At 22.5% G+C, this 24,663-nt stretch overlaps 1 protein-coding gene across 1 annotated transcript in view; it reads left to right on the top strand.

Moving 5' to 3' along the window:
• The window catches only part of nAChRalpha6 (nicotinic acetylcholine receptor alpha6), a 155,405-nt gene extending 130,943 nt beyond the window's left edge, over positions 1–24,462 (top strand). Inside the window, exons 9-13 of the mRNA XM_011500466.1 lie at positions 19,861–19,970; positions 20,583–20,797; positions 21,497–21,703; positions 22,706–22,841; positions 24,218–24,462. Of these exons, the coding sequence (XP_011498768.1) occupies positions 19,861–19,970; positions 20,583–20,797; positions 21,497–21,703; positions 22,706–22,790 (617 nt within the window). The 3' untranslated portion in view covers positions 22,791–22,841; positions 24,218–24,462. The remainder of the gene's footprint in view (positions 1–19,860; positions 19,971–20,582; positions 20,798–21,496; positions 21,704–22,705; positions 22,842–24,217) is intronic.
• The last annotated feature ends 201 nt before the right edge of the window (positions 24,463–24,663 follow it).

Genomic DNA, 24,663 nt, shown 5'->3' with positions numbered 1-24,663 from the left:
CATAACTGCATTTTTTCGAAGATTTAGAATTATCTTCAAATAGTGTGTCCATACAATAATAGAAATTATTGTGTATAGTCATTATCTTATTAAATCTAACATGTAACAAAATATAAATCTGAAAACTAGCTATTAAATAAAACTTATCGATAACTCCTGACATTTTTATATCTCAAAAATAGAATTTTGATCCAGAATCTTTAATCTAATTAAGACTAAATATACCAGGCATACTTTTAATGTGTATACAAATTTTCTCAGAGCATAATAATGAATTATTAGCATTTGAAATTTATTTTTTAAGCATATCATTCAAATTAAAAATAACTTTTTATACTTTTTATCAATTTTTTCATTTACATTTCTGAATTATTTTTCAATGTAAAAAAATTCTAATAACTTAAAGAGTTTTTTGAAAAACTGAAATTTTATATATTAAAATACGTTACATACAATTGGAAATTATAAATCTAATTTTAATAAAAATGTTTTGTTAAATATTTGTTAATGATAAGTATGTATATAATTGTTTTGAGTGAGAAGTATTTTACTTTCTTTATTTTCTTGCATCTAAGTATATTAAATATATTGAGAAAATATAACCACAGATATATTCTAATATTCTACAACTAACGAGATTTTAGAACATGAAGATTTTAATAATTGCATCACGTGCGTCTAATTTTGCAGGAAGTATATTTTTCAAGCAAATTTGTGCAGAATTTGTGTAAAATGAAATAATTTAATATAACGCTCAGATTGCGAATATACCTCATGGCCTATAATACTTGTTAAATTATTAATCAAACACTGGTTTCATATTGAGTGATACGCGATGAAACTCAGCGGTTTATCCGATTTTCATCAGGATGAATTATTTGATATCTTTGAGTCCTTCGTACAATGACAATTATATATTTAACTTAGTGATTTACTATTTAATATTTTCATTGAAACATTTAAATTCGCTTCGTATGAAAGATTTACCCTAACATAAATTGTTATTTATATCAGTAATAATAATCTTCTACCATCACAACATTTTTATAATTGAAAACGTAGTTGTTTTAAAGAATATGAATCTCATAATATTATTTTCTTACACATATGTATGAGTTTACTGTTCTTACATTTGGTACTTCAAAGTTTAAGTTAGTTATATGAATCGACCAGAATCAATCTAATCTAATTGTAATTTGTGATAGGTGACAGTAAAAATTATTAAAAATTGATCAATTATGCATACAATATAATATATTCACTAATAATCTGATATTCTGTAGACTGAATAGACATATTCACCAACAGTGACTATAAATTAATAGAAAACTATTTAAATTATGTATTGAATTATTATTAAACATTTCTTAATTAGAAATATAATAAATTTTATATAATATAAATTTATATATTGCTAAAGTAATTAAGAACAAATTATAATCTGATAAAATTATATATTTACTTAGTTAGAAAAGAAATGTATGAACTTATGTAATATGTAAATCAACATGACATTAATAATTAATTTATATATTACTTAGATATATAAATGATTTATTATTGGCTCTATATTCGTAAATTTGAAAATATTATGAATTTTATATTTCTCCTATAAATTCTCCTATAATAATAATCTTATTATTATTCTTAAGTAGTTTTAATATTTCTGAGATATTAAAAACTTTAATACTTATAATTATAGAAAGTTGTAGACGAGTATACTAAAAGCGAAAACTATATTTTCAATTAATTTATTTATATTATTATTTATTCTTAAAATTTTTAATAATATAATTAATGTTAACTATATGTAAATAAATTATTGTATGTAAAAAAATTTATTCAAAAAAACAGTACAAATTTTTTACTATATTTCACTACTAAGTTCGATTAGTAATTTACGTTAAATTATTTAGTATAATATAATTTTATAATGTATTTTTATAAGTTACATTACTTGTAAATAGTTTCTATAACCAGTGTTTACTTTTGCTTAGAAAAAACTTTATTTTTAACAATATTGCTTAATAAATTTATCGAATACAATTTTTATAGTTGCATTTTCCAATATTTAGACATTGACCAATGCATTTTTATTTGATATATTAAGCAAGTATTTTATCTTAAATTTAACATTTGTTTCTCTGAACACTTGTTTATCTGGAATAAATCACATACTTCTTTGTTCCATCTAAAAATATAATGAAAAGTCTTATTTCTTAAAAGCGAATACTTATTATATTCACTTCGTAAAAATAGCATATGTAGTTTAGTCTAAAATAACTTAAAATATTTTAAGATTAATATTTTCTGTTTGTCTTCACAAATACTTCCATTTTTGACATCGCTAATTTATCAAACTTTTATCGGGTCTACTAATGACAATTGGATCTACTACTTGTTTATTTATAATAAATAGTGCTTTGAGTTATGGAAGTGTTATTATATTATCTGTAATTTTGAAATGTTTAAGTGAATTGTAAAAATTATTCTGCGCATGATTGCATTAACATATATTTTCATTGTATTAATTAAAAAATCTCTAATTATCGATAAATCATAAAAATTAATTTTTAATATTTTTATTTATTTAAGAGAAAATATTTTCAGAAAAAAAAATTAAATAGGTAACTTTTAAGAAAGAAAAATATATACTGCAGTAAAGTTGTTTTTAAACTATATTTAGATAAAGTTTTTTTGAACCTATTATAACAAATATTTTTGATCATGATTTAATGAAAAAAGTTTCCTTATTTGAAATGTATAAAACCTTAAAAATATCCAAATTTATGAAGTTATGAAGTAAAAAAAAAGACGATGAAAGTAAATTTATTCACAAGATTTTTATAATATGCTTCCACTTATTACCTTAATAAACTTACTAGCTAATATTAAAAAATTTTATAACATTTTTTTGCTAATGTAATAATAATGAATACTAAAAAATAAGTGCAAAAATAATATACGTACAAAAATAAGCAAAATAAAATAGTTAATGAAATAAATAGTTATATGATCATTTTATTTACTAAATCAATACGATTTAGTAAATTACGATCAATAAGCGAATTTATATATCATATTTAATTTCTTCAAATAAATGTAGAATGATAAATAAATAAATTCGTTGGCATCGAATATTTCCAAACAATTTTATTAATATTTCAATTTCTTTTAAAAAAAAAGTTTAGTTTTTGTACTCTCATTTACTTAAATAAATTGAACCCATAATTAATGCATTTACGTATTAAAAATAGAATTATTTATTAATATAATTAAATTTTTTCATAGAATTATAAAGAAAATTTTATTAGCTTTTAAACTATTCGTCTTTAGAATACAAAACTGCCAAAAAATTTTCAAAATAAATGATTTACAAATTATTAATGAAAAAATTAATTACAAGCAATAATATTTTTATATACAATTATTAAAATAATAATAAAAATAAATAATCTTTTGTATACAAAATTATCTACATAAAAACATTGTTTGACATGCATTAAACTATTTATTACGTACTACTATAAAATATAAACTTATGCGTGACTTATTAATTAAATCTATAAAAATATTAAAACATTAGTAGACATTGTTTTTAGATTGGACAAATTTATTCTCATAGTTAGAAGTATCAAATTATTGTTCATTAGAAATCATTCAATAATAATTAGAACTGAGTTTTATGCAAGATTCGAAATATTAACTTGAAATATTAAATTATTTTGGAATTATTTTTAAAAACTTATAATATATAACATGTTATGTATATTCAATTTTTAAATTTTTATTTATGACATGTTTATAAGTTATATTATAACAACAAACATAATATCTGAATAATTATTATAGTAATTATGTGATTAATTTATTGATATAAGTAAAAACTATATTATATATATATATGTTAAGATTACAACACACTTTTCTAATAGAATTCTTAATAAAAAAAACAACCAGCTATGAATTAATTTATGTTTTATATATGTCAAGTTGTAACGTAAAAATTAATCATTATAACAAGTAAAAATAAAAAGGTATGCTTCTAAATTCTTTAATTACGCTTCAAACAAATTTAATACCTTTAAAATAAATTATAATATAATTTTTGACATTTTGATTCACTGAATTTCTAATGAACTATGTAGAAAATTTTTTTAATTATCATCTGTTCAATATGTAATTAAATTTTAGTCATACTTCATAATTTTGATTTAATACCATATAAAAATTATTTATAAATGTCCTTATTATGATACTTAATGTACTACTCAGTTAATTAACGTAATCAAATTAATAACTTAAAAATAGATAATATGATTTATATATTAAAATATTTATTTCAATTTCTTATACCAAGATTATAATTAGCAATTCCTTATCGGTGAAAATGCATAAACTAAAATTCACTATATAATATATATTTCTACTGATAAAATAAAAAGACAAAATAAACAAAACAAATAAATGCTTTAATGATAGAACTATAGTATTATCAATTCTCGCATCCCTCTTTATCTCTCTCATTTTTCCACTCTTTCTGTAGTCTTATTTTCTTCTCTTATATGCTTAACTAATTTTCTTTTTGGCTAATGGACTAGGTTCTTTTATGAAAGAAATAGAAATAGAAAAGTCAAAAAGCACACGTGTACGAGAAATTGTAAAAGATCATTTTACACAGCGCTCTCATGGAATTCATTTTGAGATTCCTCGGGCAGCGAATATTGGCCTAGTGCCAGGAATTTTACATATGAGCCAGTTCAAGGATAACTCGTGGTTAGCTCATTAGGTCAAAAATGAAAAAGAGTATGCCTTTTTATTACCCATTTAATTACTCTTCAAATTCCCTACATTAAAATTTAAAGGAGAGTTTTAACTGCTTTGGTCATACATTTATTCTTTGTATAGAAAATCTGCTAATGTCGATAGAGTGGAGTGAGAATTTTCTTTTAAGTTTTGTAGTTTTATTTTTTAATAATTTACTATAGTGTACTTTCAATAAAGAAATTCAACTTTCTTCTAAAGTTCTTTGTTATTTATGACATCCATATTTTATTTTGACATAATTAATATATCAAATATTCTTGTAATTTAAATATTGCTATTTTTAATAAATATTATATTAAATTTAATAATATTTATATTGAAAGCTGTCATAAATATTTATTTAATTTTTTTTATAAATTTTTGTTTTATATTTAAAATCTCCAATCGTTTCATATTCAATCTTTTAAAATATTTTAAAAAAGGATTATCATTAAGAATATAAATATTTGAACATATTTCGTACTTAAACAATAATAAAATATTGGTTTCTTTAGAAGTACTCAAATAGGTATTTGTTAATTTTACAATGAACTGTAATTTAAGAAAATCTTTTAATACTAATAAGTACTATTCATCTTTTAATTTATTGTTATAAAGGAAAATTAAATAAAAACAGTAGCGTTTTTTATTAAGATTTTTAATATAAGACATTGTAATAAAAAGAAATATTGAAAAATTGTAAAGATTAAATATTTTATATCTATAGAATTATATAGTACAATTTAAATTATAAACTTTATTCAAGATGTTAAATTAACAATTTTAACAATTTTGAAATAAATTTAATGATAGCATATTTAGTTAGAACTATAATAACTATTTAACACAAATAAAAGAAATTGATTTTGTGATTGTCCCGTCTTGAATAATATTCTCTTATCCATTACTGAATAACATATTTATAATGATAACACAATTATTAATATAATTAAAAAAAAAAAATCTTACTCACTATAATACATTGATTTAAATAGCAAGCTCTACCTATTTTGAAGTAATTCTTAATAAATATTTATTTATGAATATTCAACTTTCAGAGTTTGAAAATCAAAAGTAAATAGTCCATTTATGAAGGCTTGACAATAATTTATAAAGAAATTTTTAAGAATCATTTATATGAAACTAACTATGAAACTATAAAGTATTCTAAAAATTGTAAACCTAATTATTGGATAGTAAATTAAAATAAAATGTCGTTTTGTTTAGAAAGGAACAATGGCATATAGAATTACATACTTGTAAGTGCGAAATTGCTTTACCTACTGTAATTCGAAATTGATATATGTAAATATGTACGCAGATGTAGATAACATTAATTAGGTTAGATCTAACTATCTGTTAAAAGCTGAATACACTGTTGTAAACAAGAAAGATAAGATATGAACTGAATACGTATTTATTTATATATATGTCTGTGTGAGTGTATGCATATTTATATAATTAATTACGATGAAATTACGTAAGAACAAGTATATGGTTATTTAGCTTATAATTATAATACATCATTTATTATGATATATGACAATCTTTTTATAAATAAATTAATAATAAACAAATATTACCATCATTAAGAATTCAATACTATGAATGAATATGTTTATAGTTATAATTCTATTAAATATATATAGGAAATGATTTAATTCTAGTTCAAGTATATTTATACTGCGATTATATTGATATTAATTCGAGACAAAGTACACATGCATATAGAAAGTCATTTAAAATTTATGATTCAATATAAATGCAACGCAATCAATGTGGGATTGCGAATTATATTATAATAAGGAACACATGATAATACAAAATGGAAGTAATTGTTTATACTTGTTTATGTAATAATATTTATTCAGCCGAGCACGTCTACGTAGGATTTAAAGAAAAACATTATTTGTATCGTTTACTGATTCAATACGCCACAACTCAATCTTATCTGGTACTTAAGATTTAAAAAATTGCATGAAAGATAAAAGAATGCTCATTTTACTTATAGTTGTAATATTGTTCTCATTAAAACTCAAAACCTATAACATATTAGATATTTTTTTATAAAAATTATGACAGGTGTTTATCAGAAGTGATTGGAACAAATATTTTATATTTTTTATGTTTAATATCAGAAACTTTTTTAATTTATCATAAATATGTTATCTTTATCTTCATTTCTGTTCGAAAGTTGTAGTGATGTAATTCTTGGCTCGAACTGCCAATGCTTCATTATCTTAGTTTGTCGCCCGCCCTAGCAGACGCTCGGGAAGGAGTGAGATGTAGGGGCTGTACAAGAGTTGTGAGAGTTGGTTAATTTTATATTTATTATACAATTTATTACACAATTTACATATGGATGTTGTAGAATCTTCTTGAATCTTATGTGAAGATACGATTTCTTGATCGGCTTCTTATACAGGAGGTGTCACTACACAAGATACCTTGAAATCGTTGAATTGATGAAAATTGCACAGATTGATGATTACTGCACACTTCTGGTTGGAGAGTGTGAGATAATCTTGTTGATTGTCTTATGCTGGTTCTGCCGCCGGCTAACAATAATTGAGGAGATAATATGTATCACCGTACTTACAGCGATGTCGTAATTCAATCTCTGATTCAGCGGTGAGGAGGTGCAATTGCACGCAGCAAGACGACTGCGTGCGGCGAGACTTCTATACTCACAAGGATGCACTATTCTTGATCTGATCTAGTGATGAGAGGGACACACTTATGTGCGGTGTGATTCTTATACTCACCAGGATGCACTATTCTTGATCTGATCTAGTGATGAGAGAGACACACTTATGTGCGGTGTGATTCTTATACTCACCAGTATCCACTATTTATTCTTGATCTGATCAGCCGATGAGAAGGACACAAATTATAAGTGGCGTGACTCTTATGCTCATCAGCTTGCACTAATTATAGATCTGATCAGCCGGTGAGAGGGACACAGTTATGTGCGGCGTGACTCTTATACTCACCAGCACTATTTATTCTTGCCTTGAAGTACTAGCACTTATTTTTGCGTTGAATGAATTTGTTGACTTGGTTCCGTGGACAATGAATATCTATTATCTGACCTTTCTCTAGACTGCTCACTCTCACTCTGTGTGATGTCTTTTTTGGAAGAAAGGCCCTTAGCTGCCCACGCGAATAGCGTGATCCAATTGTCTATCTCCAAGCGACTTTTGGCTGCCTTGTTCCCATCTTTAAGGCCTCTTATCATGAGTCCCCACTCAAGGAGCTTCTGGTCTTAGTTTTCCAATCAGGGCGCACCGCTTTTAGGGAACATCATGAATGTGCACGCCCTTTTCCCACTTCCGAGGAAATTAGGCTTAGACAAAGAGAATATCGAAGGAGTATCTCTGGCAGCAAGTGGAAGATTTGCTCCTCACCGGGACTCATCGTAATGGGGATGATTTTTGGTCAAACGTCTTCGCTTGGCTTATGCAAGCAGCAACTTTTATCGTACTTGACAACAATGCATGCGTATGCCCTTGTGGCATTGAAGGCACACGTGCGGCCCAAATGTCGAGAGTCGCGCGTGCCGAGTTTCGGGTTGCAACGGATTTTAAGAAATGTTTTTCGTTCAACTGTTTTGAAATATTTTAATCCTCAAAATATACTCTTGTAAACAAGCTAGCCGGGTTTTGATGGTAAGTCGCAAGGGTCTTCATTGCATTCAAAACAATTACTGCGTCTGTAGTACGAAAGGCAATAAAGTGGCTGTTTACAGGTTCACAGATGTACAAACCTTTTCGAGTCTCATGCAACCTTGGCGAGACTTTCTTAGTTTTTCGTATCCGTTCGATGATTCCCTTTTTATTAGCTGTTGAAGGTTTTTCTAGTAAATATAATTCGAGATATTTTCTTTTCACTCTCGAAAAATTTCATAGATGCAATTATTTTTTATATTGAAGCAACATAGAAATGATTTAGCAAAACTTTTATTCCAAATTGCAATTTTTGTAAACAGTAAAAATAGTGACTGGTTTTGATACTTAATTAAATTTATATATAAAGTTAAATAAACTAGTGATCCGAAGTTTTTTATTTAAAGGATGCGTTGAAATTATAATATTACTTACATATAGTTTTCAAATATAGTTCGTAATACGTATAATATAATGAATTTAATTTTATTTTACTTTTTATATATTAAATTAATTTTGTTAAATATAGACAAAAATACTTAGCTTCAAAATAACTATATACACAGTCAGCCGCTAAATTCATGTTCGAGGTATCTTCTAGATAATGCCGCTTATATCTATGCCTATGAAAACTTATCCGGTCAACTCACAATCCTTCCACCCATTGATTGATGTTAATCAATATAGCGCTTTTCAGAAAACTTACATTATTGAATATTAAGATAAATAATAATATAAAAAGAATTTCTTCGTCTCTGAATAAATAGGAAAAAACACATTTTGTACAGTAGATTGTTAATATTTTTATATTCAATCTCCTCTAGAAAAATACAAGTTCCAACTTATTCTAACCATTAAATACACTGTAATTCAATAAATATCAAGCAACTCGACTTATTAATTTGTATTTGAATTCAGATCTTTGTCATTACTACATAGAAATTTTTATTTTCTTTCTCTCTTTCTGATTTGGTAACTTTTATTGCTTTCCAGGTAACATACTTCTCGCACGTTAAATTAGTGTTTATCCATCCAATCATCGATGTTTCTTTAAATACTTTAATTGCGTAGATTAATTGAACAATATTATACTAACATGATATTCTACATTTTATATATGAATTATATGTGAGGGGTATTAGTACGCGTATGTCGATCTACATTTGTTTGTATTCTTTATGCTTTTAGTTGAATGTTTGTATATTTGCACGAAAGTGTTTCTTTTTTTCGCTGAACATATAAGCATTTATATCCGTGTATACTTATAATATTATACGGGTATACAGACAATCAAATTATAAAAAAAATTTAATAAATCGATATTTACTAAAAATAAATGAAATAATTAGATCTAGATTTATCATCAACTTAAATTTCATTTAATTAATTAATTATTATAATTTGATATTATAAACATTCTGACACTAACATAAAAAATCAGTAAAAGATATGATATGCATATATATATATATATATATATATATATTTAGATAATCAAGCAAAATAAAAGTTTATCGTAATAGCAAATGAACAAATACTTGTATAATATTAAAATTAACTACGATTAAAATTGATATAAATATAAAAGTGTATATTCAGATCATAATTCATAAAGAAATAAAAAATGAAAAGTATATTAAAAACTTCATTAGTTATTGTATAATTAATGTAAAAATTTTAGTTTAAATTATAGAAAGATAAGTCATAAATTATCTATTTTTGGTATGCACTATAAAACTTTGAAACATTCATCTTTTTTTAAATAATAATATAACATAAACTTTATATCAAATAAAAAATTTAAACTGCTTTAACAATAGATTGAATATACAACTATAGCTAATATTTAAATATAAAAATCATATAAGTTGGACAATAAGGCTATATAATTTATTCATTTATGAAATACAAAGGTATGGTTTAAGTACATTTAATATTCGTTTAGTTCTAATTTTAATTTGATTTTCGTAAAACATTATGTTGAATAGTTAAATATTATCACACAATCTAATATATTTATAAAATAACAAAAAATGGGACTTTAATTTTATTCGTAGAATTTCATCAAAGCTATGCAAATTAACGAAGTTTTTATATCTGAAAGTATTAAATGAAACTAAAGTAATACATTTATGATTAATTTAGTACAAATTATTCGACGTTTTATTCTACTGAAAATCGAAGTGACCCTAGAGTATTTTTTTATTGAATTCCAAAGATTGATATTTAAAATACTTTTTCGTTTTATATTCAATTTTGATAAAAAGTCCCACAATCCTGTAAAAAATTTTTTTGCATAATATTTTATGTAGAATATTTAACTTTAATATATAAAAAATGAAATCATACTTTTCACAATTGTTACATTTGTTATATTATAATTGTATTTTAATTAAGATACGTGGTATTTTCAGCATATTATACTTTCTTATTATAAATTTAATATGACTTAAAATACTGTCAAAATATTATATGAAACTATAAATAATCGAATGAATATAATTCGCAGGGATGATTAGTATGAAATTCGGGATCTAAATTTTAATTACCCATAAACTGTTAGGACACATTCAAATTAAATTACTATAAAACTTAATAATTAAACATTCCTTTTAGTATTATAATACTTTCATTTGCTATTCACAAGTAATGTTTTTTTAAAGTTTTTGTAAAAAGTCTTGTAAACGATAACTTCACATTTTAATATGTGAAACAGATAACAGTTAATTTCGAAAAATTTTCAAAATCTACAAAATAAAATATTCAGTGCCTTGCACGTAGTCATTTAAATGGTTGATGAGATACGCACCTCATATTTCTATATGAAAATAGCAATTTTTGATGATTGAATTTTTGGATGAAGATGGTTGATGTTTATCTTTCCACAATTATCATTGAATATGAGATTGATTGTTATAGATACTAGACTATAAAATATAAAAATTGCAATAATATGCTCTTGGAATTTCGAATTTTCCAGTATATAAAAATAAAATTACTATTATAAAATATAAAAATTTATATCTGAAATTATTAATTTACATTTTCTGTACTGAAAAAATTGAAACTTCATTTTTATTGATTAACAGAACTTTCACATGATTCAAAATTCAATTTTGAATTTTGAAAAAAAAAAAAAATCAAAATTAAAAAATTTCCTTTTTACTATATTTATTTAATTAAGATTTAATTTTAATAATAATTTTAATATTTCAATATAATTTAAATAAATAAAATTATTATTTCTAATCCTTAATTTAACTATATTTATTAAATATTCTAACATTTGTGTAATTTTATCAATTAAAGTAGATATTTACGATATTAAAATATTTCATAATTTTATTAAACTTGAATAAATATGCATGTGTTATATTAAACAAAGTCTCCATCAAATTAAAGTTAAATAAATTATTTTATAAGAATAAGAATTTTGCACAGCTCCAACAGTCATAGCTAACATATTTTTGTATTTATAGATTTTTTATATCTTGAAATAAAGATACCACTAATATTATTTGCTTCATAAATAGATTAATATCATATCAGTTCAAAACTATCGTACGAAAATTATAGCATATTGATATAAATTCAAATATAAAAAAATTCAATATGATTAATGACTTACAACATGTAATATAATTTTTTATTTATCTAACTGTAATTTTTAATATTTTATTTACTACTTTACATTTAATAAAAAAACAGGAAATAAACTTTCTTTTGAAGGGTTTAATATTTTAAGTACGTAAAAAGTTACTTTAGTTACTTTATAGTAGTTAAAAAAATCAAAAGTAACTATAACAACGTGAAATAAACCAAACATTCATTTTTAAATGAATAAGTGCATGTTGGATAACAATATAAATCACCAAAATTCAAATACAGATTATGAATTACATACGGACAACTTCGAACTTTCCATTGTTACTCCTTGTTCCACAGTTCCTCAGTCAAAATGACAAAGGGAACATTGTTCAAGTTAAATAAACATCGCAGGCTTTGGACCAATGCACATGCAAAAGAGACTAATGAAATGTAGTGACTATTATTTTTTCTCCAAATTTGAGGTAAACGCATCTGCACTTTGACATCCCATATCATTTCCGAGAATATACAAACAAAAAAATCGAAGAGTCGTCCATACTGCGACGAGAATAACAATTTGAAGACCATTTTTATTCACTTATTATCAAATTTTAGATAGCATCGACCTAGGAAATATTTACATATAATTTATTTCTTCTATTTGGCTTTTATATATATCGTATCAGCTTTATTACGAATTGTTATCATATCAGTACCTATAAAATGAAAGAAGAAATATAAGCTTCTAAAAATAAGCATATTTTATTTGTTTCTGGATATCACAAACAATAGCATATTATGCATGATATACATAATATCCGTATATTTTACATTAAAAATATTTATAATTAAAATATTTATAATAACTACAAAAATGATAGTTTTACAAATAATATATATTTTTAAAACTAATTGATGAAACATTTAAAAAATCAATTATCTATCTAATGATAAAATAAATATTATTTTTTTATTGAAATAATCATTTAAATAATATAAATGAATACTATATATACATATTAAAAATAAAAATTTATTTGAAAAATTTTTATGAATTGTTTTGTTGAATTGTATGAAATGTATTGTTCTTAAATAGTCTTAAAATTATAATATTTCATTATTGTTCTTTTAAACAATTTAAACATTATTTTTTAATTTGATGTTTATTAATTATTATATAATATAATTTTAAATATTTCTTTAAAATATTATGTTTATAAGTATTCTTCTATATTTCATTAAATAGTACGTTTCTGTATTAAAAATTTTTATTATACAAAATTTATATCATAAATCATTTTAACTAATACATAAATATTAAAAACATATCTAATAATTAGAAAAATATAATACATGTGATTGAAAGGATTATTATTTAGAAATTAAATATTTTGTATGAAATATATTTTGTTTATAAATTTATGCTTTCTTACTAAATAATAATGTAAGTGAAAATAAAATTCAAACTAATTTTCAAATGATTATAAGAGTTTAATGTATTTTTGCATTTGACATTATTATATTAGAAATGAAGAAATCTTATATATACGACAATTTATTGAATAAGTGTATTTTAACAATAAATTTAAAAGTTTGAATATCAAATGCAACGCGACACTGAATATCGAAAAGGCATTAATAAAATTGGAGTGCAGATATTAAAAATAAGTATAAACAAAAAATAAAACGAAAAATATAATAAAAAATATATAAATAATATATAAATATATAAATATATAAAAAATATATAAATCAAGAAAAAGTAGCAAAAAACTGAAAACTCTATGCGTAAGTAATAAAAATTGAAACGGAAATTTAAAAAGTTTAGAGCCTTGAATACATACACTTTCTGGCTAATTTTTGCTTTCTTATATATAAAATATTAAAAAATAGCTATTATTAACATTAAAATATGAGGAAAAATTTTAAATACATAAATTTTAATACAGATGATTATAAAACGAAAATAACAGTTTCATTAATCCACAGATTTTTATACAATCGAAAATAGAAACAGAAATAATAATTGGATAAGTTATATGTCTTAGAATAAAATAATACTTACGATAATAACACAATAATATACTAACATAAAGTAATATCTCAAAATTTAGTAACTAATTCAGGAATCTAGCAATGTGAAATAGTTTTTCTATGTTAAGTCAAAATTTATTGAAATGTATTGTATTGGAAATTTAATGAATTTAAATCTAATATATTCAAATCAGTATAATAAAACATATTTTGTTTCAATCATAATTTTTATTTTTATTTTTATTTCAATATAATATATATTATATATTACCAAGAGTAATAAATACTCGACATGTTGTACATATGTTTTAAATAAAAAAATGATCAGAGTCATAAAATGGCTTTATTCGGTTAATTTTTATTAATTTGATTGAAATTCTATACAAAATCAATAATCATAAAGTTAATTATATATTTAAATTAGATATGTATAAACGTATCGTAAATTTTTTTCTAAAGAAAATATATTTATAATATAAAGCCTTATGGTCTTAAATTGAAAACACTCTTATAGTAAAATAAATTACCTTTATTACAGTAAAATAAAAATATAAAGTTGAGATAAATACGAATGACTTTTCGAAGTATATCTTGTGCGTATCTTACGACATAAATTAAATCCTACAAGTACTCAACGCTTGAGGACATGTTATTAAATAATGACCAAATATAGTACAGCTTTAAAATTTAAATACATTAGTTACGTTTATGTGAGCATGTGTATACATGAAGATATTATTAAATAATCTCCATTTGAAGGTTCATTCACCTAAGCTCGGTATTTGCATGTCTTGCTCACTTGATAGTCAAACTGATAGTCAAAAAGAATCATGAAATATTGTTTGAAAGGTTTTACTGATACATAATAGATAACTGTCGGCTCATTTGATTTCACTTAATAATGAGGCGTTAAGATTTCGATGCTTTATTTTTTCAATTATAAATAATATATAAGAATTATAATATAATAATTATGATATAATAATGATAATAATTACTTGTGTTGCATTAATCAAATATTTAATATAGTGGAAATTAAAATGCGAAATTAAACAAAAATAAGAAAAATAATTTTATAATAACAATTTATATTTATTTTACAATTTAATAATTTCTTATAGTTATCAATTTATTAGTTATTTAATAAATTAATTATAAAATTTCAATACAATTTTTTCAATATAAAAATAAATATATAAATTTGTAAATAATAGATTAAAATATTTGTTTATAAGAAAAATATATTTAAAATTATAAATAGGAATGCTTTTAAAGTAATTTTTATTACAGAATAAAATTTAATCAACAAACAAATGATTATCCCATTTTCTATTCAACATTTTTTATTAAGATTTGAGTACAATAAATTAATTCCCAGTTAATGTATCTTACTCCTATTTTATTAGAATAACACAATAGCTAATAAATAAGTAAATAAAAAGTAAACATTGACATTTTTTAGTCATCTGTAGAATTCATAAAATGATGAAGTTAATAATAAAAGATATATTAAATTATAAATGTACAAAGTAATTAAATATTCAATATAATATAAAAATACGTCTAATTTGATCAATTCATATACCTATAGTGATAACATTGCTTTAATTGTCTTTATCTGTATATTTTATAAATATTTTTATTTAATTTAATAAAATGAATAGAATTACATCAATATTATTAGTTCTCTACATAATTTTCTCAGTATTATATACTGACAATGTAGTTTAAAAAACTGACTTTGTTATATTATAATGTCATGACAAATTTAGTAGATAAATATGTTCATATTTAATATAATAATTTTTTACACGAATATTTTATTAATATTTTCGTTATAATAACGCTTTTATCAATTATAAAATGGTTTATATAATTGAAGTGTAAAATGAAATTTAGTAGCTTATGATTTCAATTGTATACACGTATATTATATATTTTAGTATATCCTAATGCAAATATAATATTATTATTTTATTTACATAGATTAATACTAACATTGTTAATTACTAGTAACAATAATAATTTAATTCCTTATTCACAAAATGAATGCAACATTAGTAATAAATTTAATTTACACTTACATTACGAATCATTTCTATATTCTTTTTAAACTTATATAGTCAAAAATTTAAAAAAAATTTAGTAATATATACTGACCTACAAAAACAGTTTATTTAAATTCTTGACATTTTTAAACTTATCGGGGTAAAATTAGCATAAAAATAAATTCAATTTCATTTTGTAAAAATATTTTAATCCTAATAATTAAGTGTCAATAAATGATAAATATTACATTGTGGAAACAACTAAAATTTAAATAAAATATTTTGCAAAAAATTAAAAAGATTATTTTTAACTTTTAAAATGTGAATTTGATTCAAAATACAGATAACTTGAAATTAAATATCTATCTGCATTTAACTTATTCATAGATTTATATAACATTAATAATAATTGAATTAATTACAAACTTATTTCAAACACTATTTTAAAAGAAAAGTTAATTATAAAGAAATATTTTTTTTCATTCTTAATACTGATTGAAATATAAGAATTATTCCAATGTATTTGATTTATAGCAAATTAATTCCAAGCAACTGAATATAAAATCAACCTTTTATGCTTTTATAAGTAATATTAAATAATATTTAATACATAATTCATAAAACAATAGTGCCACAAGTATAATACAACTTACTAGTTGAATTTCATTTTTCCTAGAACATTTTGCAGCATTTCAAAAATTTGCATCAACGAAAAATCACATAGATTGAATAATACAGCCACGCACTCATGTCTATATACATATTTATAAAGTGTGTCTAAATATATATGTGTACTATTTAACATGGATATATATATACATGTATTTAGTATTCAAACAATAATAATCTATTTGGAAATGTGCACGTCGACTGTAATGAATACATAGAAGTAAAACAAAAAACTGAAAATGTGAATATTATTTTTCTTATTTTCACAACCAATTTTATTACTAATATTATTACTACTAATTTTACTACTATTATTATTACTATTACTACTATTAATACTATAGCTAATACTACTATTAATACTACTACTACTACTAATAGTACTACTAATGTGCTGCTGCTGCTGCTGCTACTACTACTACTTCTACTGCAATACTATTACTACGACAATTACTATAGTTATAATCTTGTTCTTATTATTATTAGTATGATTATGTTTTACTGAAAAGTGACAAATTGGTATGAATATTCCTTCACAATCTTCCTTACATCGTATATAAATTTGTATATTTATCGTCACTAAATTGAAATTGTTTTTATGCTACTGAATTTTCATCCTATATGGCACATAGTTACATTTAATTTTAGTTTAAATGTATCCGCTCACCCAGTGCATGAAAGCTTACTTTAGCATATCCCGTGTTATTGTTTTTTCTGTATTATTTTTTATATCCGTTAATAACTTTTTCACATTGTACGAAAAATGTATCAATATATCAATTATTTTTTTATTATATTTACTTATATTATATTACATGATATTATATTATATTATAATTTTATTATACTTTTATTTTTTCCTTATTTACAAGCTTAAATAAAACTAGTAAAAAAACCTTCTGATTAACATGAAATAAAAAATTGATATGTTATTGTATATATGAAAATATGTACTTTAATAATAAATTTAAAAATATATGGAACAGTGGTTCTATTCGCTAAAGATCTCGAAAATAAATATTTTTATTTCTTTATATATTAATAATTTAATGAAGTATTAGAATAAATTCATTATTTAACACACACATACACTCGCGCGCGCGCGCACACACACACACACACACACATATATATATATATATATATATATATTAAATATTTATAATTACATACAATTAATTTAATTAAAATTATAAAGCTGTTATTTATAAAATATATCTCATAAATTAGATTAAAAATGTTTCACTTTGCATGTGTAATTTTAAAATTAGTTATTTCCTATAAGGCCAATGAGTACCTTCAAATTTACATAACATTTTTCTCGGTATGTGAATGTATACCACGAGCTATTTCTTTCGAAAATCAAACGTAAAGTAAGTAATTAGCTTTGCTTTGTGCAAGTTTATAATTGATAATTAATGTTGTCTGGTAGATAGTTTTAGAATTTCTATTGCTATAGTAATGTCTTTTTTGTCTTAAACTCAAATTTATTTGGATGTGAAACATTCAGCACTTACAAATTAAATTTTTTGCTGCCTTTGAAAAATATATTTTCTTAACCGAAGAGAAATTTTTTTAAATAAATACCTGGATAATACAAATAATGATTGATAATGATATTAGATGATTGCATTTTAAAATCGTTCATATTTTATAATAGTTTCTATAATATAACATAAAGTTCATAATAAAATAATCAAGTCTATATAATAATAATATCATTGAAAAGTTATTGTACTAATTTATTTATTTAATTAATAAATTACAAGTATATTTTTTTATAAAAATTATTGTAATTCAAAGATTCTCTTCAGGGATCCTGAATGTCTGTATTAATATGTATTGACAAAGTGCTAATATTGAAATAAGTGTTTATATATGTTTTAGTATGGTTTATCTTTTTACTAAGTCTAATTCTTCAGCCCAAAAATATTATTATTATAAATGTATAAAATTAATTAATGTATGTGTTTTAAAAAGATCTAAAACCCTTTTACGTCATTTCTTGGATTATGGCAAAGAAAAATAATTTGTGATAGATGCTTTTCGAATATTTTCCAGTGAAATGTTCTTATATTAAATGGAAAATCTAAATGAAAACATAGACCATAAACATTATTTTATGCATATATAGAATTAGTTAAAAATTAATTTTTAATAATAATATGACGGCGAAATAATTTCACTCCACAAATATTTCGAATATTCTTCAAAATATATGTAGTCCTTTTTTCCCCGGTACCTCGCGGTAAAAATGAAAAAAAGACAGACGATAATGTAAATAATTAAGGTTACTTTCTTCTAAGTAAAAATATATGTATACAAACACAACATTACGTACATTCTTTTCAATAAAACGTTATTATTAATCATTAACATTGGTTATTATTAAATGCTTATAATTTTAAAAAATGTTTAGAAGAATAAAAAATAACTTTAAATAAATGTAGTAATAAAAAATCCTATGATAAAATAATATAATATTAAAATAGTACATAGCATTTACGATTAATTAACTTTAGTATAATATTTTTAATAAAAAGTTGAAGCCAATTAATATAGACGAATCCTTAATTTAAATTAATTTAAATTAATTTAAAAGAATATGATTTTGAAGTTTTCTATTTGAAGCAAAATATAAGATTTTAGATACTTATTATAATACATAATAGCCAAAAAAATGATAAATTCGGTTTAAATTATAGCGTATTAGTATGAAAAAATCATATTTCAACTGTCAATTTTTAAGTGTATATAATAATTACACTGAAAGCTATTAATATGAAGATTCAATAATCAAAAGCTTAATAGCATATGATAATTGTTGCATTAAACAATCAAGAGATAAGATATTTTGTTGGAAAACTCCTTCATTCATTATTACTAATATTTTTACATAATTTGTAAAATTATTGAGTTCATAAAAGTAATGTGCCGTATGTGTCTCGATGTCTGTCTTTTCTTTTTAAAAACCGTAGGGATACCAAGGTATCATTTCTTAAGACTAATCGCTTTTTCTCGATGGGAACTTGTTCTCGGACCGATTTCAGGAACTTATTTCAATTGTATAATGTTTATGGTGGCAAGCAGCGTTGTTCTCACCGTCCTTGTGCTTAATTATCATCATCGAAAGCCCGATAATTACGAAATGCCGAATTGGGTAAGATAAATTACAAAAAATCAAACTTTTTTATAACTGAAAAATTTATTATATAGTTGATCGATTAAATGAAATTATTTACATTACAACCAATTCATGTAATATATATTTAAATTGAATTTTTGTGTATTTATAGAAAAAAGTCGTACATTGTAAAAAGGAATAAATAAAGTAAATTAGTAATTTAAACATGTCAAAATTAATAAAGCAGTAAGATTCATTTAATTGTAAATTTATTTTATTTATTTACACTTTTATTATATAATAAATCTTATATAAATGATATTATTAATTATCAAATTCTATTTTTAAATATTTAATTAATAATTTAAGAATCTGGAAATATTTATATATAATCACATTTAAAAATAATTGGTTGTAATACGCATTAGTAGTTGGTATAAAAAATTCTAAATTTATTTCATCGAACTCAACTTATTACTCCATATAATGCAGTAGAAGAGTAACAAAATTTTGGTTCATTTGGTCCATCATCAAGACACTTTTTATTTAAAATAAATTGATCGCATTTTGATTACGTAACATTAATTAATAAGGGAACAATTTTTCTCAAGAAAATATCAAGAAAACAGAAAAATTTTAATTTCTTAGACAAAGACGGTATTTCTACAATGGTTGCCTTTGATGCTTCGAATGGACCGTCCTGGTAAAAAGATCACGAGAAAGACGATTCTCATGAGCAATCGTATGAAAGAACTTGAACTCCAAGAGAGGAGCAGCAAAAGCCTACTAGCAAACGTTTTAGACATAGACGATGACTTTCGTCACATAAATAGCAATCAAAATCCCACCACTAGCTATATAAGGTAATCGTAAGCTTATCTATTAATTACCTAATCAGTTGATTAAAGAATTATAAAGGAAGTTTCTTATTTTTTCATAACAATCATTGTTCATACTCACTGATATTGTATTATATAAATAGTAACACGATCATAAATATTATTCTTTATTTATAAAAAGTTAATTATAGTGCATCCTATTACACATTGTTTACATACATGCGTCTACAAAATTCTAAGATATCATTTAATATATGTACTCCTATATAAGATATTAATAATTAAAAAATAAATTTATGTTAAATTTATATTACTGTGTTAGTTTTTTCAAAATTTAAACAGTAAGATTATAAAATAGGAAGTTTTATTGTTTTATAATACTTATCATTAAATAATAAGATAATAAAGTGATTTTAAAATTTTTAAATTGTGTATTTCTTTAGAGAAATTTTCATGAATATCATACTGTGACAATTAAAAATAAATATGAATTCTAAATTAAAATAGTAAACACTTTTCCTTAATATTAATTAATTTTATACGATTTTTAAGTTTGTAATGTTTTTTTTTAGATTATTATTGATTATGATGAATTATTATTTATTTTCATTATAAGTTACTTAATCTTAGTTCTAAAGTGATTTCTTAATAGTATAATTTAGTAAAGTATGCTTGGTACAATTTAATTTTGGAGATAAATTATGTAGTAATAACGAATAATAGTAATAACAGGTCGGTGTATGGAACGCCATTATCCGGAAGACCGGCGACGGTCGAAGAAACGTCTGCATCGTTACCTTTAAGCGGTACCCAGCGGGAGCTGCACACGATCCTGAGAGAATTGCAGTTTATCACAGGACGCATGAAAAAGTCGGACATCGAAGCCGAAGTTATTAGTGATTGGAAGTTTGCTGCAATGGTCGTGGACAGGTAAGTTGTACATTGAGAGTGTATTTACAATCTTGAGAAAAGTAAATTTATAATGCGTGTTATTGTTTCTGATGAACTGACTTAGAAAATGAATTGAAACATTACCAACATTATAATATATGAAATTTCAAAGCTAAAATTTAAGATATAAATAAAAAATCTATGAAATGTAATGCTTTGAACATTTCTCACAAGTACACATTTATTTATATTTATATATTCATATAACAAATATTTATTAAATTATTATCGTATGTATATATATTGAATAATTAATAAATTTCATATTAAAAGAGCATAGAATTAAAAGAAACATATATATATGAACTTAATATATATATATATATATATAATAATAATACTTAATACTTAATACTTAATAATACTTAATATATATATATATATATATAATAATAATAATTAAAAAAACAGTTAATTTTAATTGTGGAATGAATTTGTATAAAATTGAATAATAATTTAATATCTATTTTTTTAATAATACTTAAGAAATTATATTTGAGATAAATAATCGATATATCATTTTTGCATTAAATATATTAATTAATTTTCTTAATAATTTACATTGTTAATTGTCGATATTTTAGAAGAATTTTGTTAAGTACATATTAGAAATATTATTATTATTTAAATAAATTGTTTTTTTATATATAGAATAAAAAAATAAAGCTTGAAAGCATAACTATAATAATGAGCGATTTAAGTAATTTCATATAATTTGAAACCAAATACCTTTTTAAAAATTTCCTATATTCTACTTTTTAATATAAAAATTACATTTAATGCATACAGTTATCGTCCGGGCTAATACATCGCAATAATAAGACAATCTAAAGAATACTAAAAATAATCTGAAAAATTACAAAATCCCTTAATTTTAAATTACTTTTCTTAAGCAATCATGCAATTGTAAATAAGGTAACGATAAATCTTTAAACCTCCATATCCCCAAGAAGATCTAATGTTCACACATATTTCTTTTAGATTTTGCCTGATCGCATTCACACTGTTCACAGTGGTAGCGACAGTGGCGGTGCTGTTCTCCGCACCCCATATAATTGTCCAGTAGTTGAGCGCTAGCAATGACAATGATAAATTAACTGTCCGAATTTGGCTTAGGGTAAGTACTCTAGCTGTACTAATTTTAACCAGCATAATAATGCAATTCTTAATGCGCAATTGACATAATTGACACAATAAAAGCACTGTATAAAATACTCATTCTATATATGCTCTAGTGTAATATTTTTTCTTTTTTAACAATAAACATTACTTAAGATTGTTTGGTTAGTCAATTGGCTTGTAGTAGTATACACTGTAATAATATATGAAAAACAAATTAATGTATTTATGGATTTTAAATATAATCTATTTTTACGAAATATTTATATCTTTAAAGTAAGATATATTGCCTTTTTCGAATAACAATGTTTAATTCATAGAGCATTTTAAGTGTTAGATTGCTAATGTATATAGTATATATAGCTAATATATAGTTGCTAACATATATAGTTCACAAGTGAAATAATTTACACATAAGAAGTTAAAATTATTATCATTATTTTTAGAAGGAAAGTTAGTTATAGAAAGTAACAGATTAAATTTTCATTAGTATTTAATATCAAGTTTTCTTGATTTTTCTCAAAATTTGGAAATGAAATATAATGATCTTTTTAAGATATTACCTCATTTTATAAAGATTATCAAACTATTGTTTTGATAATAAGAATTTGAATCAAATGTTTTAAAATTTTTATTATTAATTTTTGATAATAATAAATAATAATAATAATAAATAAATATAATACTTAAAAAATTGCAGTATGTTTATTTGTATGAATTATATTTAATTACCATTATTAAAACATAATATAAGATATCATCGAATTATTTTATTGAGTAAATTAAAATTTAAAAATGAAATCTTACATTCTACTTCTGTATTTATTCAAAGTTTAATTTTTCTGGATAACCAATATTTATTATTTTATTACTATAGATAGTTTTATATTCTATTATATACAAAATAATAATTAAACATTAATATTTATTCTAAATATATTATATTCTAAATTTATTATATAAATTATGTAAATCAATTAAAAAAAAAAAATTCCAATATTTAATATAAAATAAATTTCAATAGTGCAATCATCCATTTAAACCAACACCGATACAAAAAATATTATAGATCACATTTCTAAAATATAAAAACACGAATGACTATATTACATATTGCTTAGAGTAATATAAATTTATACGAAAAAACTTTTTATTATTTTGAATAATATTTAAAGTTCTCTATTTATTAAATTTTAATACATACATTACTATTTGTGAAAGTTCCATAATATTGCACTTTATCAGAAGAAATATTGTTAGTTTCTTTAAAATTAAAATAAAATAATTACACTATAATTTTTTGTATATGAAAAAAATATATCAAACGTTTGTTTTCTTTTATAAATAATCGTCTATGCTTATCTTTGCGCGCAGAAGCCACGTATTGAACGATGCCGACAACATGCTGCTCAGCAACTTTTCCAACGACAACAACTACGAAAACAATGTCGACACCATACACATAGTGCAGCAATCCACCTTAATAACCAGAGAAAGGGATGATAGAGCAAACGAAGCAATCACATACTCCGAATTGCCAATTTGCTTTCGCAAAGGCCAATCTTCTCGTATTATATAGGCATTAATTATACAGACACACCATATACAGGCAAATAATTACATACTCGAATGATTTTTTTTAAAGAGCTCGAGTGGTTTTGCCACAAAAAATAAATTATACTGAATTAATAATATAGAATATAATATAAAAAATAAGCTTCATAATTTAATGTACAGAATATCGAATATTGTGACTTTGGGCCCTGTTTTATCTCTTGGCAGCTATTTTATCTTTACATTAGACCATAAAATTATAGGAT

The sequence above is a fragment of the Ceratosolen solmsi genome, unplaced genomic scaffold (assembly GCF_000503995.2).
Source record: "Ceratosolen solmsi marchali unplaced genomic scaffold, CerSol_1.0 scaffold10, whole genome shotgun sequence".
In the NCBI taxonomy this organism is placed as follows: Eukaryota; Metazoa; Arthropoda; class Insecta; order Hymenoptera; family Agaonidae; genus Ceratosolen; species Ceratosolen solmsi.
The sequence above is the reverse complement of the archived record's forward strand: the minus strand, read 5'-3'. Positions and strand labels throughout refer to the sequence as shown.